At 44.5% G+C, this 23,809-nt stretch overlaps 1 protein-coding gene across 1 annotated transcript; it reads right to left on the reverse strand.

The window, feature by feature from the left end:
- Positions 1-377: 377 nt before the first annotated feature.
- Positions 378-23,472, reverse strand: LOC129518523 (glycine receptor subunit alpha-4). Its single transcript, XM_055338680.1, has 9 exons — positions 23,402-23,472; positions 20,469-20,599; positions 20,123-20,190; positions 19,288-19,511; positions 19,067-19,149; positions 17,395-17,535; positions 11,826-12,040; positions 6,727-6,876; positions 378-668 (listed from the first exon to the last, which is right to left on the reverse strand). Exons 1-9 carry the CDS (start codon positions 23,470-23,472, stop codon positions 378-380), a joined length of 1,374 nt encoding a protein of 457 aa, XP_055194655.1.
- Positions 23,473-23,809: the final 337 nt, after the last annotated feature.

Genomic DNA, 23,809 nt, shown 5'->3' on the forward strand with positions numbered 1-23,809 from the left:
TACAAGTTAAGATAACAAATGCCAGAATATAGCAGCAATGGTCTGAATATTCTCCATTGGAGAATTGGAAAACAGAGAAGCTCCAGCAAGGGAAGAATATCATCCTTGCCCCAGGAACATGGCCAAATCTTACTCTTGTTAGAAATGGGATAACAAGGAGAAAAACCAGATTAGAGCAGAGAAGCCATCTTTCTAAGTACAGCCACCATTGGCATCATGCAGTGTAGACCCACATAGCTTTGAGATTGGCCATTGAGGTTTTGAGTGGGAGATCAGAAATGAATTGCCCAAGCCCCTGATGGAATCTAATGGAGGGAGAAGGCCCACTCAGGAGGAAGCAGGAAGCCAACAGCTGCACTCTCTAGCCTTCACCCTATTCACAGTGCCAGGTGAATATCTTCTGACCATAGCACTTTATAGACAACCCAGTAGAAGGTGTTGAAGATGAGGAAAGTGAAAGGGAAGACAGCCCGGGAGATGGTGTCAATCCGCTTGGCTTGGTCCACATAGAGTTTCCGCATGGTTTCTTTCTCCCTTAGAAGAGGGGCTGGAGGTTGGGGGGTGTAAATGCCAGAACCTTCCATTAGGCCTCCATCCCTTGCCTGCAAGCAGTGGCCCAGGCCATAGCCATGGAAATAGAAGCGATTCTCTCGGATGATATCTTCCTCCTGAATTACATGAAACACAGAATTTGAGGTTATAGCTCTAAGGCAGAGGAATAGAGACCACGCCACACACAGATATCTCATAGGTGATGCTATGCAGACAGGTGGTTGGGTACACAGGCCCACTGCATGCTTTTTTATGGGCACAAAACTATTCATGAGATAGATGTATGCTAAGCAGCTATGCACAGTACATATGGTATATATTATGATTCCATTTGCAGACAAACCCCAAGCTGCCTTTTTTAAATGTATAGAATCATTTAGAGCCATTTAAAACTCAGTGACGTCCCAACCCACTGTGAGAAGGATATCTCAACGTCAAGTTATCTCTGACTGGTAATCAACAGAATAAATAGAACAATAAAACCTTTAGAATGCATAGCTAAGATATTTAGACTTGGTGAACTTGACTTTAATGACTTTCAAAAGCTGCAAAATTAATTCTCCTTGTATATAGTACCTTTAAAAATTGTTTATCTCAACTCAAAGCTGAAAATTACGAAAGCTTTAAATAACCTAGTGGGTCATCCAAATTAGAGTAAAATTGATTATTATAAATATATGTGCTTCTCTGCAAATCAGCAGATTTTGACAAAGGGTCAGTACATCTAGGATAACATTTATTATCCAGTGCACATTCCATTTATTTACAATATATGCATTATGATGAACATGTTCCCACTGGGGAAGTAAATTTTATATCAGCATTAAGAAATGTAGCAGCGGGATCCCTGGGTGGCGCAGCGGTTTAGTGCCTGCCTTTGGCCCAGGGCGCGATCCTGGAGACCCGGGATCGAATCCCACGTCGGGCTCCCAGTGCATGGGGGCTGCTTCTCCCTCTGCCTGTATCTCTGCCTCTCTCTCTCTCTCTCTCTCTCTCTCTCTCTCTCTCTTTCTCTCTCTCTGTGACTATCATAAATAAATTTTAAAAAATTTTAAAAAAGCTATTAAAAAAAAGAAATGTAGCAGACTACACAACGTTCATTTATCCAATAGTCAGCTGAGAACCATAAGTAGCTGTAACAGCTGAAGAGCCAGGAAGTAAGGACAGAAAGAGAGAGCTAGAAATAGAAATAGAGGGAGAATGAGAGGGAGACATAGAAAGAAATAAAGAGGGAAAAAAAGGACCAAAGCCCCTAAGTCATCAATAGAGAGAGAGAGAGAGAGAGAGAGAGAGAGAGAGAGAGAGAGAGAGAGCTTTACTCATATGAGAACCCTTTAGGCCCCCATTCAGAACCTATTTACTCTAAGTGTATATACAACCCAGACATGCCTAATTTTGTCTACTTCTAAAGCACACATTGCCATCAGAAGTGATGGTTTGCAGCCTGGAAATTAGACAGAAGACAGGTAAGTATATACCAGAACCTAAAAATACTGTATTCAATGATGGTTACAATTTTTGAAAGTGTTGATATTCACAGGAGTAAAAGCTTCTGCTATCTAAGAAATCACGTGAAGTGAAATGTCCCCTTGTGGGATGATACCAACTACCTTCTTGATTTGCCCAGGACTGAGGTCTTCCTGAGACTCAGGACATTCAGGGCTAAAACAGAATAGTGTACATGTTTATTGAATAGATATACCATCAATACACATAAAATGTGGATGAAGTAGGTTTACACACATTGTGCAGTTAGTAAGACATCATAGGGTCTTTATAATGGGATCTCTACAACTTGGTAACACATTGAAAAGTGACTTTGTAGGTGAGATATTGGTGTGGTGGGTCCCAGTAGCCCTTGATTATTACATCACTAGAAAGTTGAGCCTGTCACTGGGCATCAGGGGCAGGCAACCTCAGGCCACAGATTCACCAACAGATCCCATATTTCTCTGCTTCCTGTGGGCTCATAGGACAAACCTCGTAAAGGGCATTGGTCTTATTTACTGCCATGTCCCCAGCACAGTGCCTGGCATCTAGTAGGCACCCAGTAGATATCAGTTGAATGAATGAATGGTCAGATGAGCCACATGCTTCAGAATATAGGACAGGAAATAGCTTTGTTCTCATGAAGTCAGCATCCTTTCAGGGTCTCAAACTGAAGAGTCTACTCAGAAGAGAGTCTTACTCAGTTACAAAGTGCTTGGCAGGAAAAATGATCACTCCTTGCCCCACCCCTGCACAATGGCCTGATGCCCGTCAGCATCTAGAAAAAGTGGCACTTTTGGCATAGGAAAGAATCTCTGTAAATCAGCCAACCAGAGAGCTTTGCTACTCAATTTTTAATTTTGCAGTCTCTGTGGAGAGAGTTATAGGTGTATAAGCCAGAGGCAATTCACTTCTGTGGCTGTGCTTTGACCCTGAGTTATAGTGGAGCAGCTTTAGCTTTCTGCTCAAAGTTACCTCCATAACCTGTTACCAAAGGCCTTGGCTCACCTAACCTGTATTTTCTAGTTCATTTTCACGCTTTTCCTGCATAGTGTATGCTGGACCCATGTTATAAATGAAGAACCAGAGGTAAACAAAACATCTTCCAAGTAATTGAAAAATGAGGGAGTAAATAAAATTATTTGCTCTTTTGTTTTCCATTTCAGGATCCCTCACACCCCCAGTTTTCTACTACTCATTCTGTTCTCCTCAGCCCCTAAGCTAGAGGATAAAGGGTAGAATATATTTGTTTGCAAAAGGTTCTGAAAGAGAAAGTTGAATCCAACAGCTGTTTCTGTTTCTATAGATTTAATTACCTTTTCTTTTCTCCAATCATAGTAAATTTAAAGAGAATTATTTGGATATATTTCCCAGGCTGAAAAAAAAGTCATCTCACATGGGATAAAAAATATGACTACTAGAGTAAGCTGCCCTTAGCTCTTTTTGATTTTAATGTATTGTACCACTTGCAGTTGGGGGAGCAAAGACAAGTGGCCTAAAATCCAAGGGTGGGGGTCCCAAATATGAATATTATCTATTTAAACTAAATTATGAGGAGTGTGTGTGTGTGTGTGTGTGTGTGTGTGTGTGTGTTGGGAGAGATAATGGAGACTTAAACATCACTTTGTGGCTTCCATGGCTGTTGAAATAGAATATTTTGGTTGCAGCTATCTATAGGGGAGGAGGGCTGGGGAACTAGACAGTAAAGATATTCCAAAACCAAATTGGGGAAGGAATACACAGTGTGGGAGGTAAGGTGTGTAGATGGGAAAAAAGTGATAGGTATTCAGTGATATAATTGAGTGAATAAAAAGAAGAGACTGAAGAATGGGGGTGCTGGGAGATGGAGAGAGGCTGGGAGATGGAAGTAGGGTTCTAGGACCAAACCCCTGAGAGGACTTGGCAGTATTTTGAAATTTCTTCAATTTCTCAAGTTATTCTGTGTATAATGGCAAGGCTTCCTCTCTGTCTAGCTTGAAAAAGAGCCCTCTCCAATCAGCCTGTAAATGTTGGTGGAATGGGCAATGTGGCTGCTGTGTTCAGAGCCTGGTACTAGGTCCTGTTGAGGTTATAAAAAAGAAAGGCTCTTCTCTGTGAAGTATAAGCCTAACTTGGAAGACAAAGTAGAAATATATGGAAAAGAAATTAAACTACTTTAGACAGTGACATGGAAGGAAACCACCATGCAGTAGAGATGGGTGGTTGAGGAGAGATTAGAGAAGAGCACGATTAAACCAGGAGCTGGCTGGCTCCTAAAATATTCCTAACTTGCTCCTGGCTAAGGGCTCCCGGAAAATCATGGATGCTCTCCCCTTCCCTAAGAGGGCTCCTCTTAGACCAAAGGCCTTTGCTTTTCTACCTGCAATGGCAGGGCGCAGAGAGAGGTTCTGGAAATATATAAACTGCATCAACTTTTTCAGCTTGCTCAGTGACCTCCAGGATTCTTGCTCCGGTTTCGCTGGGATAGAAATGGCTTTATGGAACTCAAAAAGGGACATGGGCTAATTTAGGCACAGGTTTTGATTTTCAGGTTTTATTTACATTAATATTAAGCCCAACCCACTTTCTGGCAGGATCCAGGAGCCTAAGCAGGGCCTAGGCTACTGCTACAACGTTGTAATAATTGAGCACTGGTTATGACAGACTCCATTATGACATCAGGATCAACTTATATGTGACCAGGAGGAGATGGGCTGTGCAGTTGGGGGCTGGAGAGGTGCAGGGAAGTGGACGGGACTAGTGTCAACCTGGAATAGCTCTACAGTAACCACAGCAGTCTTCTGTTGCTGAAACATCCACACAGGCAATTTAGTTAGCAAAAGGACACTGGAACTGGTTGGCAGCCTGCTCTTAATACTTTTGCAAGGTAGGAATTCAGAAGGCATCAAGATCAAAGTCCCTACAAAAATAAGATTTTGGTACTTGTGGGCAGATTTAACACAGCTAAAGGGAGTGAGGTGGAGAGTTTGCTTAGAAAAGGGAGCATTTTCTTTCTTTTTTTTAAAAAAAAGATTTTATCCATTTATTTATGAGAGACACACAGAGAGAGGCAGAGACATAGACAGAGGGAGAAGCAGGCTCCCTGCAGAGCCTGATGTGGGACTCAATCCCAGGACCCCAGGACCGTGACCTGAGGCAAAGGCAGATGCTCAACCACTGAGCCACTCAGGTCCCCAAGGGAGCATTTCCTTTTCTTTCCCTTCTGCCAAGTGTGTATATTTTTTCTAACCCTCAGTATGGGATAGGAAAGGCTTTAAAGTCTCTTGAAGGAATCCTACTCAAAGAGATGCAGTTGTGGATCAATCCACTAGAGGGCGTGTTTCCCAGAGCCTGACTAAAGTTCAGGCAAGAACTGATACATTCCGACAAACCAATAGATAAGGCAGGAGCCCTGCTCTTAGCAGAAAGGGATCTTCCCAGGGATATGAGATCCTGGAGGTAGTTTTAAAGATATTTTTAGTGTGGACATATAGTTGGGGCACCCCAGGAGCAGCGGGGGTGTGGGTTAGTTATTACAAAGAGAGAAAAGAGTGCTAGGTAGGCTGGAGCCACTGGGGTCAGATCATCATTTTCTCTCCCCTCAGAGGTCATAGTGTGTCTCCTCTGGCTTTAGAGCCTCCAGATTGGGCAGAAAACAAGGAGTCAGAGCTCAAGGTAGACCAGAACTGTGTCTGATGATTAAGGGGCCAGTATGTGGCTCAGCAAAGGCTTTTGAGACTTTGGTCATAATTAGGCACTTGCTTCTTTGAGAGTAGCCTAAGCACCCCTGTTGTCATGACCATGTATCTAGCAGCCATTGTCTGGGTAATGGGGAGGGGCAAATGACCTGTTGTGCAGGGCCGCAAGCTCTCTATTTCCCCCAGGTGATCATTCTACTGTAGAAGAAATGGGGTTAACAAACAAGAGTGAGGGAGAACAACAGCTTACACCCAACAACTCTGATACATCCAACAACTCTGATGCACCCATTGAAGAGCAAGGTGAAGAAATCCAACAGCCAGAAGAGGCAAGTAGTGTTTTTTTTTTTCAATTCCAGCTTAGCTATAGGAACCCTTTTATAATGGTCCCCTAGAAAGGCCCCCATGCCTGACTCTTGAATTCTTAACCACCAATCAAAATATGGCAATCTGGGTTATCTTCCTCCTGGGTGAGGGGAGAGCCAGGAGCAGCCATTACTAATTCTCAAAATAATCTCATATTAACTAAATTGATATTATTTTAATATGAGCTAACCTTTTTTTCAGTGGTTACTATGTATCAGGCACTGTGCCCATGTTCTCTCTTTTAAAGTTTATTTATTTATTTTTAAGTGATCTCTATAGCAAACATGGGGCTCAACCTCATGACCCCAAGATCAAGAGTCACATACATTTCTGAGTGAGCCAGCCAGGGCCCTGTGTGTCCATGCTCTTAATCACTCTACTAGACTGCTCTACAGGTATTAATGTCCCATTGGACATATAAAGAAATGGAATCAAAGAGGGTAAAGTACTTAGCCTATCTGTGATCAGTTTAGGACTAGAATCCAGGGTTCCTGATTGCCTGGACTAGGCAATCCTAGACAATCCTAGACAATCATTGTTTAGTCCCTGTAGCCCTATATGGAGTCTTGGTTTATGGGAGGAGTAGTAGGGAGGAAGGAGTCCAAAGGAGAAAGGAAATGGGCCCCTCCCTAGTTATAATTACCATGCGTTGGCGTCTCTGCCTTCTTCGAAGTCGTATGAATTCCTTATGCTGATGAGAGACAAAATTGACAGCAGCGTACTCCAGGAGGGCAGAGAACACGAAGAGCAAACACACAGCCATCCAGATGTCAATTGCATTCACATAGGACACCTGCAACATCCACCAACAGAACAATCAACCTTTTTGGAGTCCTTCCATGGCCTATCCAGTGGTTTGCCAGCCCATATCAACTGCCTGCTATTTTTCAGTTTTATCCTGAATTTCTTCTGGTTGTTAAAGAAGATTTCCACAATATGTTCCATTGCCTGAAGGCCCATATCAAGGATATAGGGCTACCCATCATCATTCACTTCTCTGTAGTCTCCACCCTCCACTCCCATCTGCCTTTCCTCCCTATACTTCTTTTCCTTTATTTCTTTATTCTTTTCATACTTCTGTTCCTGATTCTGCTTATTATTCTTTTCATTCTTATTTTCTTCTTCAATAAACAGTAATGAACATGAACAGTGTATTTGTTTGCCCTCTGTTATTTCCTAGGGTCCTCACAGCTCTGATGGAAACTGGGTAGGGTTTGTTATTCCCATATGAAACATGTGAGGACACTTGAAACCTAAAGAAGAAAAGTCATAACCAAGATTACCCAGTAAGAATGTGGCAGTAGGATTTGGAGGTTCTGGGCTTTCAATTCTGTGGCACTACCATTCATCTAGGCTGCAGTCTCAATATCCAACTAGGAATTCCTTCCTTTTCCTCCACCTCCATAATTCTCTTGGCTATGGTTTTTCCTGTTGATCTTTATGAGAGGCCTTGCTGAAGAATTGAACTCAGTGGCCCAAGGAAGTATAATCCAACCCCTGGCTATGGACACTTCTTTAATTTTCAAGGCACTGTTGGCCTCTACCTATCCAGTTCTTAGGGCTCTCCCACTACTTGCCTTGGAAGCCTTTAAGTACTTTTCCCTCCCATTTCCTTCATAAAGATTGAACAATTACCTCTCCTAGAGTGGGGTTTTGGCTGGATGGGGCTGGGAGGAGTATAGAACTTAGGTTTATGAAGTCCTATCACCACCTCAGCCAGATGGATTCCTTACATAGTTTTGAGCTGCTGAGCCCACCTCATAGGGCTCCCCAGTAGGAGTAGGATTCATGACAGACAACCTCTTTCACCAGTTTTGTTGGACAGTGAGGGTACTACAGTTTCCAGGTAAGGAGCAGGTCTCACTGGATAACCCTTCCACCTTAGTGGTTCTTAACCTGTGATGCCGCCTTCCACCCCACCTCCTCACCTAAGTGGCATTTGGCAATTTTTAGAAACATTTTTTGGTTGCACAATTTTGGCAAGGGTTATTACTGGCATCTAGTGGATAGAGGGCAGATCCGCTGCTAAACATCCTACAATGCACAGGAATTCCCCCGACACACATATATACATACATACACACAACAATTATAAGGTCTAAAATGGCAATAGTGCTAAGGTTGAGAAAACCTGCCCTATCTATCTCTTTTAAGGCAATTCCAGTTAGGTGGTAGTGGTGGGTTTCTAGGAATCCCTGATTAAGTATCCCTTAGTGTTTCCACTTTGCCATCTATTAAGAGGGCATCCTATTTCATTCTCCATCTCCCAGTCCCACTGTGTCCCCAGGGATTTCGAGTAAGTGCTATGAAAATCTATAATGAGGTAATGACAAGGGAGGTCCATAAAGGCTTTGGGCCATCAAAAGAAAAGGACACCGTGAGCTGCAAGAATAAAATCTTATTAATAATGAGTCAATAATGCACCTTAAATATCTGTGGAATCTGTCCACTCACTATCCTAGCTCATTTGAATGACTCAAACACTTTCCCAAATGGTCTCCCTGCATCCATGTTTGCCACCTTCAATCTGTTCTCCAGACAGCAGTCAGAGTTTTGTTTTCAAAATGTAAATCTGATTATATCATTCCTCTGTTTACAACCCTTCATGGCTCTCCATTATTTTTAGGATATAGTCTATGCTCCCCTTAGCATGACCTCTAGCCCCTGCCTACTTCTTCAGCCTCATCTTGCCTCTTGCAGTCTGTGATGCTGCCATGACAAATTATTTCCATAGTTTCCCAAGGAAACAATCTCTCTGCGTGTCTCTTTTAACTTGATAACTTTTAAATGTTCACTTTAGATACCACATCCTGTGGGAAGCCTTCCCTAATCATACCAGTATGGACTGGTTGCCCTTGCTATATGTTGGTTGCCCAAGTTACCTACATCTTCTTAGCATCCATCAAATACACTTGGCCATTTCCCTAACTAAATTGTGAGCTGTTTGATGGCAGGGACTGTTTCTACTGTGTTCACTCTTCTATCCCCAGGCCTAGTTGAGTGGCCGGCACATAGCAAATATTTTTTGAATGGATGGATGGATGAGTGGATGCTTTAGCAATGTATTTGTCTCTGTGGGCTTCTGTTTGCTCTTTTGGCGATCCTCACTATGACCTGCCCCTGAAGCAGTGGGCCATTTAGGGCATAGGTTCTCAAGAAAATTGTGTCCCTCCTCCATGCTGCAACTTTAGGTCTAATATGTCAGTCTCTGGCAGAAACTTCCATTGAGCCCTTCCATCCTGTTTTGAGCTACCCAGAGTTGTGTAGACTAAGAGCTGCCAAAGAGACAGTCATCAATACCTTTGGGAGCCCCCATAAAGGCAAGGAAGGAGTAGTTTACCTGGGAGCATGAGGAATGACCATCCCTGCTGAGTTCCATTACAAGTGAGCTTCTGCTTCTCTCATCCTGGACACTAGAGTTGTATTGGGAGTGAAATTGCTGTGCCTTTTAGAAGCCCCTGAATTTGTCCCATCTCTTTCCTTAGGGCTCCCACTAAATCTAACATTGCACAAACTCAAGGGAGCTTTCTCAGTTCATTGCTTTGTGGGCTGGCCAATGAGTCTAGTTTGGGGTAAATGCCTACATATTTTGCTTACTAGCCAGTGAGGCCACAAAAAAGTCATCAAAATCTGATGAGAAGACATCAAATACTGCAAACAAACAACCCTCCAACAAAGTCCATTTTTTTCCAAATCAGGACACTAAGTGATTCCTAGGAGCAGACAGATTGTACTTGCTCACAGGAGGGGATTGGAAAAGGAAGTTCTCTTGGCAAGAATAAGGCACTAATTGCAACCTCCCTGGGTTAGAGAAGAATCTCCTTGCATGGTAGCTGCAATAAACTAGGGCAGGTTTCTAAGGTCTGAACTACTTTCCTGCCTCTGGTCTTCCTACAAGGCTACTACCACAACATGGCCACCACAGCCCCCCCCTGGTCCTTTGCTCCATTTGTCTTACACAGCCTCTCCAATACCCCTGTCCATTTAGGAAACACATTTATAGGAAATACTTTCTGACAACTTCCCCTGAGACACCTGATTCTAATCAGAGTTTTGTCATCGTTTATCACTAAAGGCCTTTGGATTACCTCAAAAGGTTTCTAGCGACTCAAAAACAATTGGGAACATCACTGGCTGTTTTAGCCCTAGGTCCACCATCCTATTCTTTTCACCCAGATACCTAACAATTATAATTGTCTATGTTAATACATTATCTTATTTCTTGCAATAACCCTATGGAAGATATAATATTCTTATTCCCATGTCACAGGTAAAGAGACTGAAAGGTTAAGGAATTACCTAAGATTGCCATCAGTAAATGATGAGGCTGGGACTTAAACCAAAATCTGCCTGACTCCTATCTCCTACTCTTAACCACTACATCACCAGCATGGCAAATTTGTAAATTCACCATGGATGCCTGATTACCTCCTGTTTAAGTCCCCTGTAAATATCTTCTTAGGAATAAACACTGGGAGATGGGAGATCACAGGGCCTAGTTCCCATCAAATCAAAATGAGAGGGCATATGTTCACAGTAAGATCCACAAGTAACTATGTTGCATTTGCTTCCCATTATTTCTCCATGGCCTAGAACAGTGTCTGGTACGTAGTATATGCTCAATAAATATTTATTAAATGAGTGAATCAGCTTACTCCTAATTTTTCAGAGCCTTGCTGACTGTAAGGACATTGAGGCGGCCTCTAAATTCCCTACATGAAGACACAAGGCAGGGAGAATCTGGGCCCAGTCTCATAAAGCACAAATCTCTCTGTGTAATCAAAGCATCGCCAGGCCACAGACATTTAGAATCCATTGACTTTAACTGCCATTTCCTCACTCCAAAAGAATGGACATTATCTCTAGATCTCTAGAGAGCATAATAGTGTCCAGCTTCTGACATAATAAGAGACAGATGTTGGTTTAAAATCCTTATATTTGGGCCTTTATAAGTCCCGCTGAGTGGCTCAGTGGTTGAGTGTCTACCTTTGGCTCAGGGCGTGATCTCAGAGTCCCAGTATGAAGTCCCACATCAGGCTCCCTGTGTTGGAGCCTGCTTCTCCCTCTGTCTATGTCTCTGCCTCTCTCTGTGTGTCTCTCATGAATAAACGATCTTTAAAAAAATAAAATCCTTATATTTTGGGGTGCCTGAGTGGCTCAGTCAGTTAAGCATCTGCTTTTGGTTTAGGTCATGATTGCAGAGTCTGCGATCAAGTCCTGCATCAGGGACTCTGCTTCTTCTTCTACCCCTTCCCCTGGCTTGTGCTCATTTTCTCTCTCTTGCAAAAATAAACTCTTTAAAATAAAATAAAATAAAATAAAATAAAATAAAATAAAATAAAATAAAATCCTTATATATTTTTGTTTCCTATGGGTCATGCCCTTGAGAAGGTCATTCTATTTCTTTGGACTGTATTCACCTCATCAGTACCATGAGAGAATGGGACTTTCTACTTGCTAAGAGTCTTTTGATTTGGACATGCTAGCATTTCCTGATGAAAGTCAAAGTAAGTCAGGCACTGCCTCCAGTCATTCCCTAGCCAGACAATACCTACAACCACAGCTTCCACATCTTTAGCAATATCATTAGCAGTATACTGTAGGGGAAGAGAAAACTCTGGCCACCTTCTCGCTCAGTGGCTCTCCTCTACTTTAAATCTAAGGCAAATAGCAGAAGAGAACAGAGGATGAATGGGAAATGGGAAGCTCTATAGCAAGCAAGTTCCTTGCATGTCTCTTCACCTTAGGCAAAGAGGCCCGAGAGCCAGAGCTCTGAGTTGTCATGGTGAGCACAGTAGTGATGCCTAGGCCCACACGGGCAGGGGCAGCATCCATGTTGATCCAGAAGGAGACCCAGGACAGGATGACGATGAGTAGGCTGGGGATGTACATCTGAATCAGATAGTAGCCCATCTGCCGTTCCAGGTGAAACTTTACCTCGATGCAGGTGAATTTCCCTGCAAGGAAAGAGGTGAGATATCAGGCCTCAGGTCCCCAGCCTGGAGCTGAGCACGAGGGGCAAGACTGACTAGGGCATCCCTATCTCTGTGGGCTAGCCTCTGGGTACCTCAACTGGGCAAAAAAAGAGCCTTTCAAAATGGCCCCAGGGAGCACCAGATGTACATTCTGAGGAAGCTCTCAGACTTGACCTCTTGCTCTAAACACTAGTTTCCAGCAGAGTGCCTTCCACTTGACCACACAGCAAGAGGATTAAGAACAGAAGGGCTCCAGAGCCAGACTGCCTGGGTTTGAATCCTGAAACCTTCCACTCACTAGCTGTGTGACAGACAAAACACCCAGGCTATATGAGCTTCAGTTTCCTTGTCTGTAAAACAGAACAACAACAATATCAACTCCATCATTGTAGGAATTAAATAATGTATCTGGGATGTTGAACATTTAGGTAGTTGATACTATCATTATTATTAATAAAGCAATGAATTTAGACTCTGCCTAAATCTCAGCAGCCTTGCTTGAGCTTGCTGCTACCCCAGAAGCTCTAGCAACAATGATTCACTGAAATAAACACGGCCTGTGTCTCAAGCAAGCGATAAAAGCTGGATAGGAAATATCTGGAGTGTCCAACAGAGACCAGATCTCAACAGTGGGCAGAGGGTGCCCAGAGAATGTGAGGCAGCAGCATTCTATTCCACCACCAAAAAGTGCATTGGTCCAAAGCACATGTACCAGTGCTCTGCCTCCTCTGCCAGCCATCTTCATTTTACCTAGATTCTATGCCCTGAGGCTAAGAAAACCTAGCTCAGAGCTTCTCCCCATGGCAGGGGTATAGGATAACCAAAGCCAAAAGCAGAGAATGTGTATATTGCTATTTTATTCTGGGCTAGGCTTACTCTTATCAGATCTGATTCCTCAAGGCTAGTAATTTCATCAATGGTTGATTATGGCTTTTACATACTGTGTGATGCTGTGATCTCCTACTCTTCCCTGAGTCCACCTCACTCCAGGCTTCTTGTTATGACATATCTTTGCTAGGTATCCATATTTTCTTTCCTTCCTTTCTTCCTTCCCTCATTTTACCTATCTATCATCTATCTATCTACCTATTTTTGGTAGTGGTGGTTTTATTTTATTTATCTTTTAAATTTTATTTAAATTCAACTTGCCAACATAAAGTATAACACCCAGTGCTCATCTTATCGTGTGCCATCCTTAATGCCTGTCACACAGTTACCCTATGGTGGTTTTATTTTAATTACAAAATTAAAACTTGGGATCCCTGGGTGGCGCAGCGGTTTGGCGCTTGCCTTTGGCCCAGGGCGCAATCCTGGAGACCCAGGATCGAATCCCACGTCGGGCTCCCGGTGCATGGAGCCTGCTTCTCCCTCTGCCTGTGTCTCTGCCTCTCTCTCTCTCTCTCTCTCTCACTGTGTGACTATCATAAATAAATAAAAAATTTAAAATAAAAAAAAACAAAATTAAAACTTATTTAGTATAAGAAAAAAGTGAGAATTAGAGAAAAAATAATGTTTATAAGCTCAATGATATTTATAAGCTCACATTTATCAAGCCCTACTAAGTGCCCTGACTTTATATAGTTTATCTTATTGAAATTCCATAGCAACTATTTGGAGCAGGTGAAATCATTATTTCCCATTTTACATATAAGGATACTGAGGCTCAAAGAGATTAGGTTATGTTTCTCAAGGGTACCCAACTTATAGATAGCGGAGCTATAATTCAAATTCAGCTTTATCTAATTCCAAAGTTCTTGGTTTTATCCATTGTATCATTCAACGTTAGCAACATTTAGTGCTATTTCCTCCCAGGATTTTAAACACATATTTTTGTTTTTTTTTCTTTTACCACAATATAATGATTCTGTGTATACAAGTGTGAATCTTAGCCTTTTCCACTTGTACTTTCCATGTTGATATAAGCATTTTGCAAGCATCCTTTTTAACATCTGGATAATATTCCACCAAGCACACTGTGTCATTTATTTAACCTCCGTCCTGTTGGTGGATATTTAGAACAGTGCCAAGTTTTTGCTAGTATAAGCAGTGATCCAGTATTTTGGAATACTTCCTTATAATAAGTTCCAAGGAGTGGGATTCCTGGATGAACATTCCTAGATCAACACGTAGGGGAAAAATTTTTAGCTTTTACAGTTTTTCAAAGTATGCCCCCCTGGACCATCTGCATCAGAATCCTAAGGATGCTTGTTCAAATGCAGATTTCTGGGCATCACTCCAAGTGCATATAATCAGAATCTCTGAGAGGCAGAGCCCAGGAATCAACATTTTAACAGGGTCCCCAGGAAAATGTAATGCACAGCAGAGTTTGAACACCACTGACCTATATACAAATTGCCATTTTTCTCCCCAATAAAGGTTCTACCAATTTCCACTCCCACCAGGATTTCTAAATTCATGGCCTGTTCCTCTCCCTACTTTGCACACACTATATACACCAACACACATATTGACAGGGTGGCACCCAAAGCCTGTCAGCATGCCATAGGAAGTAGGTATCCAGGATCTCTCCTCTTGAGCCTCTGGCTTCTATCTCAGGGTCATAGCACTTTGTTTCCAAGTTGCCAGGGGAACTGAGGAACAAGTAGCTCTTCAGGAAGCTACAGGGAGCAGATGTTTAGGCTGGAAAAGCAACCTTTCTCCACTTCCTGGCCCACATTTCACACCTGGGAAAACAGCCAGTTCAAGAATTGGGCAATGGTGGTTGTGGTTTGAGATGTGGATAGTGAACCTGCCAGTGCCCTAAAGTCTAATGCTTCGTGATTTAGCTCAGCTATTGGCTACTCCCAGATGTAGATTCCCTACCTTCCACAGGCTGGGCCCAGGACAGGTGAGACACTCCTGCCACTTATTGGAACAGGCCCATTTCCTCTGCAGCATGTGAAAGGGACTAAAATACAGCCTTTGGAATTAGATCTGGATTTGAATTCTAAGTCAGCCCTTTTCTAGGTGTGTGACTTGGGCAATTGATTTAAAATAGGGCTGATAATTCCTACCATAATGAGATAAGGCATATAAGGCACTTAGCACATCTGGCACTTTCAATAAAAGCTGGCTGTCATCTACGAAAAGCCCACAGCAAATATCATTCTCAATGGGGAAGCACTGGGAGCCTTTCCCCTAAGATCAGGAACCAGACAGGGATGTCCACTCTCACCACTGCTATTCAACATAGTATTGGAAGACCTAGCCTCAGCAATCAGACAACAAAAAGACATTAAAGGCATTCAAATTGGCAAAGAAGAAGTCAAACTCTCCCTCTTCGCCGATGACATGATACTCTACATAGAAAACCCAAAAGCCTCCACCCCAAGATTGCTAGAACTCATGCAGCAATTTGGTAGCGTGGCAGGATACAAAATCAATGCCCAGAAATCAATGGCATTCCTATACACTAACAATGAGACTGAAGAAAGAGAAATTAAGGAGTCAATCCCATTTACAATTGCACCCAAAAGCATAAGATACCTAGGAATAAACCTAACCAAAGAGGTAAAGGATCTATACCCTAAAAACTATAGAACACTTCTGAAAGAAATTGAGGAAGACACAAAGAGATGGAAAAATATTCCATGCTCATGGATTGGCAGAATTTATGTTGTGAAAATGTCAATGCTACCCAGGGCAATTTACACGTTCAATGCAATCCCTATCAAAATACCATGGACTTTCTTCAGAGACTTAGAACAAATTATTTTAAGATTTGTGTGGAATCAGAAAAGACCCCGAATAGCCAGGGGAATTTTAAAAAAGAAAACCATAGCTGGGGGCATCACAATGCCAGATTTCAGGTTGTACTACAAAGCTGTGGTCATCAAGACAGGGTGGTACTGGCACAAAAACAGACACATAGACCAATGGAACAGAATAGAGAACCCAGAAATGGACCCTGAACTTTATGGTCAACTAATATTCGACAAAGGAGGAAAGACGATCCACTGGAAGAAAGACAGTCTCTTCAATAAATGGTGCTGGGAAAATTGGTCATCCACATGCAGAAGAATGAAACTAGACCACTCTCTTGCACCATACACAAAGATAAACTCAAAATGGATGAAAGATTTAAATGTGAGACAAGACTCCATCAAAATCCTAGAGGAGAACACAGGCAACACCCTTTTTGAACTTGGCCACAGTAACTTCTTGCAAGATACATCCACGAAAACAAAAGAAACAAAAGCAAAAATGAACTATTGGGACTTCATCAAGATAAGAAGCTTTTGCACAGCAAAGGATACAGTCAACAAAACTCAAAGACAACCTACAGAATGGGAGAAGATATTTGCAAATAACATATCAGATAAAGGGCTAGTTTCCAAAATCTATAAAGAACTTATTAAACTCAACAGCAAAGAAACAAACAATCCAATCATGAAATGGGCAAAAGACATGAAGAGAAATCTCACAGAGGAAGACATAGACATGGCCAACATGCACATGAGAAAATGCTCTGCATCACTTGCCATCAGGGAAATACAAATCAAAACCACAATGAGATACCACCTCACACCAGTGAGAATGGGGAAAATTAATAAGGCAGGAAACAACAAATGTTGGAGAGGATGCGGAGAAAAGGGAACACTCTTACACTGTTGGTGGGAATGTGAACTGGTGCAGCCACTCTGGAAAACTGTGTGGAGGTTCCTCAAAGAATTAAAAATAGACCTGCCCTACGACCCAGCAATTGCACTGTTAGGGATTTACCCCGAAGATTCAGATGCAATGAAACGCCGGGGCACCTGCACCCCGATGTTTCTAGCAGCCATGTCCACAATAGCCAAACTGTGGAAGGAGCCTCGGTGCCCATCGAAAGATGAATGGATAAAGAAGATGTGGTTTATGTATACAATGGAATATTACTCAGCCATTAGAAACGACAAATACCCACCATTTGCTTCAACGTGGATGGAACTGGAGGGTATTATGCTGAGTGAAGTAAGTCAATCGGAGAAGGACAAACAGTGTATGTTCTCACTCATTTGGGGAATATGAATAATAGTGAAGGGGAATATAAGGGAAGGGAGAAGAAATGTGTGGGAGATATCAGAAAGGGACACAGAACATAAAGACTTCTAACTCTGGGAAATGAACTAGGGGTGGTGGAAGGGGAGGAGGGCGGGGGGTGGGGGTGAATGGGTGACGGGCACGGAGGGGGACACTTGACGGGATGAGCACTGGGTGTTATTCTGTATGTTGGTAAATTGAACACCAATAAAAATTAATTTATAAAAAAAAAAAAAAGCTGGCTGTCTTGCCCCCTTCCCTCCCATCTGGAGGCCCTTCTGTGGCTCACAGTCAGTAAGGATCCTGGTTTTTACCTGTGTTGTAGTGCTTGGTACAGTAGCCTAGGTCCTTCTCATCTCGCAAGATAAACTGGGGCAGAGTCAGTCCCTCAGCCACTTGGACAGCGGGAGCATCTTCCAGCCACTCAAACACGAGGTCATTCATGGTGTAGCCAACTAAAAGTGACAGAGATGGCAGAGGGCTGCAGAATGTGGTGCTGGGTGGGGGTAGAGAAAGGGTTAGGACTAGCAGAAAAGAACAGATGAGGAGGTAAGGCCTAGGTTTTAGGAACTTCATGCCCATCTTGGAAGGGGAAATCTTTCTGAAGAGGGTACTTGGTCAAGTGGACCGATCCTAAGTAGGTAAATCAGAAAGACTTCAGACTCCTCTTCTACCTAGTTCTCAAGCTTTAAAAAGGCACAGAGAGAAATTATTCTGGCAGACCTAGGAAAGCAGGTCGAAAGGGTTGGAATGATGTCAAGGAACCCAGCTGGGAACCTCCTGCCATATCTCAAATCCAGGGGAGTAAGCATGTGTACTGGCCACATGTCTTGAGCTGAGCCAGCCTCAGAGCCGGGCTTCTGCAACCCCACCCCAGGGAAGAAAGAGCTATTTATACCCTGCCAGTCATGCATGGGACAATGTGCACACCACAGACTCCTAGCCAGGGCCCTGAACTGGGGCAGATTGAGAGTTAACATCTGAACATGCCAAGTTGCTCACAGATAGTTAGCAGTTTGTCAAAGCTCCTACCATTTTATGACCATATTCACACATGTCAAGTAGAAATGGGAGAAGAAACACTGAGGCTCACAGATGTCCAGTGTAGGGCCTTGACTCAAAGTAGCTATGTGACTCGGGGCAACTCATTCTTCTTTCTGAAAAATGCTCCACCTACTTTTCAGAGTTGTTTTGAGGCAGCCATAAGAACCTGAATGTGGAAGTGGCTTATGCACTCGAAAGAGCTGACAACATAGGACACATTCTACCCATCACTATTATTATATGTTGGAAACAGCCTGACAAATCTTCTCTGAGGATTAAGTGGATGTGTATTAATTTCACAGTCTCACCTTACCCAGGAGATGGGGTAAGAGTACACATAGGTGATGGTCCAGCCTTGTTGTCCTTTGACTTCTCTGCAATTGGGGCAGCCCCCATAAGCTGGAAGCCCTGCCACAGAGTAGCCCTTTGCTGACTTTGCTACCCTGGGCACTGTTGTATACGTAGAACTGTCTTCTCCCACTTCTCTATAAAAGTTATCTGTGTTCATATGGAACCAGAGTTCAAGAGTACCCCCTCTGCCAACTCTGGCATTTTTATAGGTATTTTTGAATGTCTTAACTCAGAGTAAAGGTAGAATTATCTCAGGCACTGTGAGAGGGGATATCTTTAGGCAGAGGAGGTGTCCTTCAAATGCCTCTCCCCTAACAACAAGCACAAGCACATTTGTATGTAAAGCTGGTGTTGTCCCATTCCCCAGGCCTGCAGAATAGCCAAACCAGTAAATAGTGTGAGGATGGAAAAACATATTGGGTTGGGTGTTAGTGAGTCCTGGCTCATAGTCTCATCTATGCCAACAGTTGACTGTGTGTGCTTGGATAAGTCCTGATTCTGGGTTGCCCTTTTCTCATTTGGAACATCATGGGATGGGGTTAACTACCTGATATTCCAGACCTTGCTCTGTGACTCTCTAGAGACACTTACAGCTCTCCAGCTGCATGGTGCATGTCTGGATGTCCATGGGGAAGTTCTTGAGGTCCATTGGGCAGGATAAAATGAGGGTCAGCCTGGCAGGGACAGTAAAAAAGAAATGACATCAACTTACTGGGACCTGGAATGGTACAGGGAATCCTTTTCCCACCCCTCAGCCTCTATCTGGCTGCTTCCCCTTAACCCAAACTCTCCTGGCTGTTCACTAGGTGCACCTGATGCTGTAGAGCACATTCCCATTCTTGAAGATGCGCAGTAACTTGTTGTCTGTGGTCACCTCATGGAAGTTGGCCCCTTTCTCATTGGCAAAGAACAGGTCTGGCTTCCAGATAGAATCCAGCATAGAGGGATCGAGGTCCAAAGAGTCATCAGGATATTCTTGGTAGGCTAGGCGCGGATCATTCCACTGTTGCCGCAAGAAGACATTCACCCAATAGTCCTGGGAGGGTGTACAGATGGGCCCATCAAAGGCAATACTATTCCAGGAGCCCAGTAAGCCTACATGGGAAGGAGGACCATGAGGAAGAAATGCTGGGAGTGCATCTCAGAGGCAGTGGGCATTTTTTACTGGAGAAGGAGCCTGTTTTTGTGCTGATATGGCAAAGATGGGAAGGGGGAAAACATTTATTAACCACTTACTATGAGCTGGGTTCTTTGCTAAGGCTTTCTTTATAGGCATCATTTCATTTAAATATTACACCAACACTGTGAGGAGGGTACTGCTATGGTCCCTATTTTACAGATGAGGAAACTGAAACAAGGGGAGATTTAAACAACCTGTTACACAACTATTAGATGGTAGTCAGAATTTGAACACAGGGTTGTCTGATTCCGAAGTCTGTGCTCTGTACCAAGCCATCTGTTCATTAGGCTAGTCTGCCTTTAGCCACTGAAACCCCAGGCTGGGGAAAGATATCTCCCAGTGACCAACTTCAGACATCTCATGACCACAAAGGAGGGAGAGGACAGTAGAGGGAGGAAAGTCTTGATATCTGGTGGGTTTCTTCCATTCACACTAGAATGGAAACAGGGAATAGGGAGACTCCTTACCATAGTAGTCTCGGTGACAGAGCCAAAACTGTTGATGAAGATGTTGCAAGTCACATTCACAGGTGGGCCTAAGGGTCGCAGAACACAGCCATATCAGCAGGGCACTCCAAGAGGCCGCAAGCAGTGTCCAGGACTCCCTCTCTGAGCTTGAGGCCAGGGCACTGCTAGAAGACAGTGCCAGCTATATAGGCCCATAAGCAATAGGGAAGGGAAGCTCCTGAACTGTAAGCATTATCCCTGTATGTCCAGCCTCCTGTCCTTGGGGTAGCCAATAGGGCCTGGCATGGCAGTGTGTTCCCAAAAGAAGTGGAGAAGAAAGCGTTTTTGTAGGATGACTGCTTCTTACCTTTAAAATTGGGTCGAATCCTAGCATCATATCCAGATGTTCGCCCCATAAGCTTGCCCAGGAAATCAGAGGGGGACATGGGCTGGGGTCCCTTGGTCCCAGGTTTCATTTCCTCTTTTGCCAAGGCCACCCTAGACAGGAGAGATAAGGAAGTCTGAGGACAATTGTATTCTACATTTATCACAGACCCTCTCATTTCCTGTCCCCACACACCTCTGGCTGGTCTCCCCATCAGGCAGGAAGATAGGAGAAAATGGGACTCTGGGTTCTATGTGGCTGCTGTAATATTTTGGCTTAACCAAAGATGGGAAGGACTCAAGGACAATTTGCATCTCTGAGAGTTGGTTTCAGTTGCTTAGCCTTCATACTGAACTGCTAGCAAATAGGGATCCAGCTTCTAGAGAGGGAGGCTTGGCTTCTGGTGTTTGCTCTAGCAGGAAGCTATGTTTTGGCCTAGACCTTAGTTCATGGTTGGGGCAGCAGCAGGCTTGTAAACTCACTTTGGCAACAAAATAGATGAGGAAGCAGGGCTCTAGGAGTATGAGAAAGACTCCAATAGGATGGTTATGCTGAGAAGGTCAAATTCCATCTTTTCCCCCCAACAGCTTGATTTTGAGGAAGAGGCCAGTGTGCTTTGGCCTAACCTAGAGGCTGGCCCCTTTTTCCCTGACAAGTTTCCTTCTAAGAGCAGCAAAGCCCCTTCCACATGCTTATCTGCTTACCAGCCAATAGCCAGATTAGGCAACAGGAGCTCAGCCTTGAATGGTGGGGTAGGGCTCAGGGCTAAGCTCAGGCTAGACTCCTGGCTGGGTCCACTCCTCCTGCTCCATCCTGCCATCATCTTTATGCTAGTCACTAGAGCTAGCTCCCCCACTGCCACTACTGTTGCCACACTCTGGGGCCAGGAGGCAGGGTTAATGCTGTCCTTCTGGGTCCAGTGCTCTTTGAGCCAATGGGCCCCTGATTAACAATGCATCTATATACCATGCCATATAGATCATATGCACTAGGAGCAATAAAATAATAAAAATAGCTAAGGCACCATGCTATACACTTTATTTACCTTATCTAGTTTAGTCCTCATGTTGGTCCTCTCAGATAAGGCTTATTATGATCCTTCTTATATAGATGAGGGTCAGCAAGTAAAGTGACATTTGTGATCACATAGCTAGTAAATGGTAAAGCCAAGATTCTAACCCAGAGCTATTAACTTCAATACTAAGTCCATCTATCACAATGCTATGATGCAAGCAGCCCAGCATGGGCTGCCAGGGAACCAGTCTGGGAAGGTTAGTGGAAACCACAATTCTGACCTCCTAGTATTCTGCCTCCTTGAATCCTCTGAACAGGAAGAAGCCCTTACCCTGGGAACAGAGGCCACTGTGGCCCCAAGCAGGGGCTGCCAGAGCAGGTGGCTTAAGCAGGCTCTGAAAATCCGAGGAGGCTGGCAGTGGTGCTAGAGCAAACAGAAGTCTGTGGCTTCACCACAGGGTGTCCTTGCTGGCCAGGTGCTTCTCCTGGCTGCCTGCCACCTGCCTGCTGGGAGACCACATGGCGCTGTACATGGGGCAGCCAGACTCTTGCCACCATCTTCAGCCCCATTCTCAGGTCACCTGTCCCAGTAGTCCCAGCCCCAGGACCCTGTAACAGGCTGTGGTCTTAGCTGTCTTGGGCCCCAATTCCTGTCACAGAGGTTTTCTGGGGCTACCTTGTCTGTGGACCTGAGAAGAGAGTCACTGGATGCAGCCCCTTTTTCCTCCCTTTAATTCCTGGAAAGTCCCAAATACTGGCAGGACCCAGGAGGTTCTGGAGCTGAAAATCTTGCTCATGCAAGGCCCTGGGGTGAGGTAGGGGAGAATTCTGATTCTGCTAGTGGGTGCAGACCTTGGACAGGTCACTCCCCATCTCTAGGACTCAGTTTCCATATTTACAATGATGGACCTTAGACTCCAGACTTTCTAAAGTCCTGTTTTGCTCTAATTGCTCAGGTGGGAATTCTACCACCAAAGCTAGGGCCTTGAGGTAGTCTCTCCTCCAGGGAGGGCCAATGAGCCCCAGCTGCATTCCCCCCTCTGCCTGCATCCTCCTATTGACTCCAGCTGAGCTGCCATTCTACTTTGGGCAGGAGGTTTTCACTCTTAGGAAGTTCGCTGCCCCACACATATTGCCAGCCAATGTGTCTGCAAGCTGTGAGGCAGGAGGTGCCTCGGAGACAAGTAGTCCTGGTGTGCTTTTTTGAATTAAGAGGAGGAAGAGGATATTGCAGTGGCACTTAGCCCAACCTTGGGAAGCACTCTTCTTAAGACCAGTTCAGCCTTTCCTCTTCAACTCACCCCATCCACCCAGACTGGCTCCTGGTCTCATGAGAAAGTGGGAATGGGTAGGGGGACATTTACAGGGAGCCCAAAGCATATCTTGCCCTCAAAAACCCAGAAAATGACTTCCACTCAGTGCCCCTTTGAGGACAGAAAGCAGCCAGGCGTGCACAGGCAGGGTGACTGCAGAGGGACAAGGTTTCCTCAGCCCAGGTTCATTCTGATACAGTTTAGGGCAAACCCCTGCTACCCGAAGCCTCTTTGGTGGGCAGCTGACAGATGTTGGTGTCATTTTTAGGAATCTGAGCAGTGTGTGGCCATGCTGGTGGGAAGACAGGAAAGGATGGCAAGACAGATGGCATCCGTTCTGGGGCTCAGCTACCTAGCCCCTACCCAGGCCCAGGAAGCTCTCACCCATGGAGAAGGCTTCCCACAAGCTCTGGGGCTTTGGCATTCCTCATGAAAGGCTCCCTGGGTCCTGACTGGGAGAGGGTGTGCCTGACCTGGAGCCCTCCAGATTGTGGGCTTTTTGTAAACTTAGAGGAAACTGTACCAGAAGCCCCTGCTGCCCCCAGCCAGTGTTTGCATGCACCTCCTTCTCACCCCAACTCAACTCACCTGAAGAGGACCTGCCCTGGCAGGGTCCAGAGGAGAAGGAAGGAGAGGGTTACAGGAACGAGAATTGTCATTCCGCAGGGACTCTGGAGCAGTTTCTTAGCCTGGCTGCCAAGGTGAGAGGGATATCCCAGCAAAGGGGAACGCTGCAGAAAATACAGAGCCTTCCTCCAACTTGGTCTGCTCACAAGGAGCCCGTGGGGCTGGGCTAAGAGTTGTGCGCTCTCTCTCCTCTTCTGCTCTTTTCTCCTCTGCCCTGCCATTACCAGTCAGGGGCCAGAACTATTCCCCTGGAAATGATCCTGACACAGATAACTCTACCGGCTCCTGCTCTAGCTTGCCTGGGGTTCTGGAGGGCCTAAGCCTGCCTCCTAGGGAGCTGAAGGAGATTCTCTTTGGGCAGCACTCTCC

This window comes from Nyctereutes procyonoides, unplaced genomic scaffold (genome assembly GCF_905146905.1).
Source record: "Nyctereutes procyonoides isolate TBG_1078 unplaced genomic scaffold, NYPRO_anot_genome, whole genome shotgun sequence".
NCBI classification, from domain to species: Eukaryota; Metazoa; Chordata; class Mammalia; order Carnivora; family Canidae; genus Nyctereutes; species Nyctereutes procyonoides.

Excerpts from the sequence above, each read along its gene's own strand:
- LOC129518523 (XM_055338680.1), bottom strand. The coding sequence starts at position 23,472 with ATGACAATTCTCGTTCCTGTAACCCTCTCCTTCCTTCTCCTCTGGACC. Across the intron at positions 17,536-19,066 it reads CACCATGCAGCTGGAGAGCT|TTGGCTACACCATGAATGAC; the intron begins GTAAGTGTCTCT and ends TGTCACTTTTAG. Across the intron at positions 12,041-17,394 it reads TACCAAGCACTACAACACAG|GGAAATTCACCTGCATCGAG; the intron begins GTAAAAACCAGG and ends CTTTCCTTGCAG.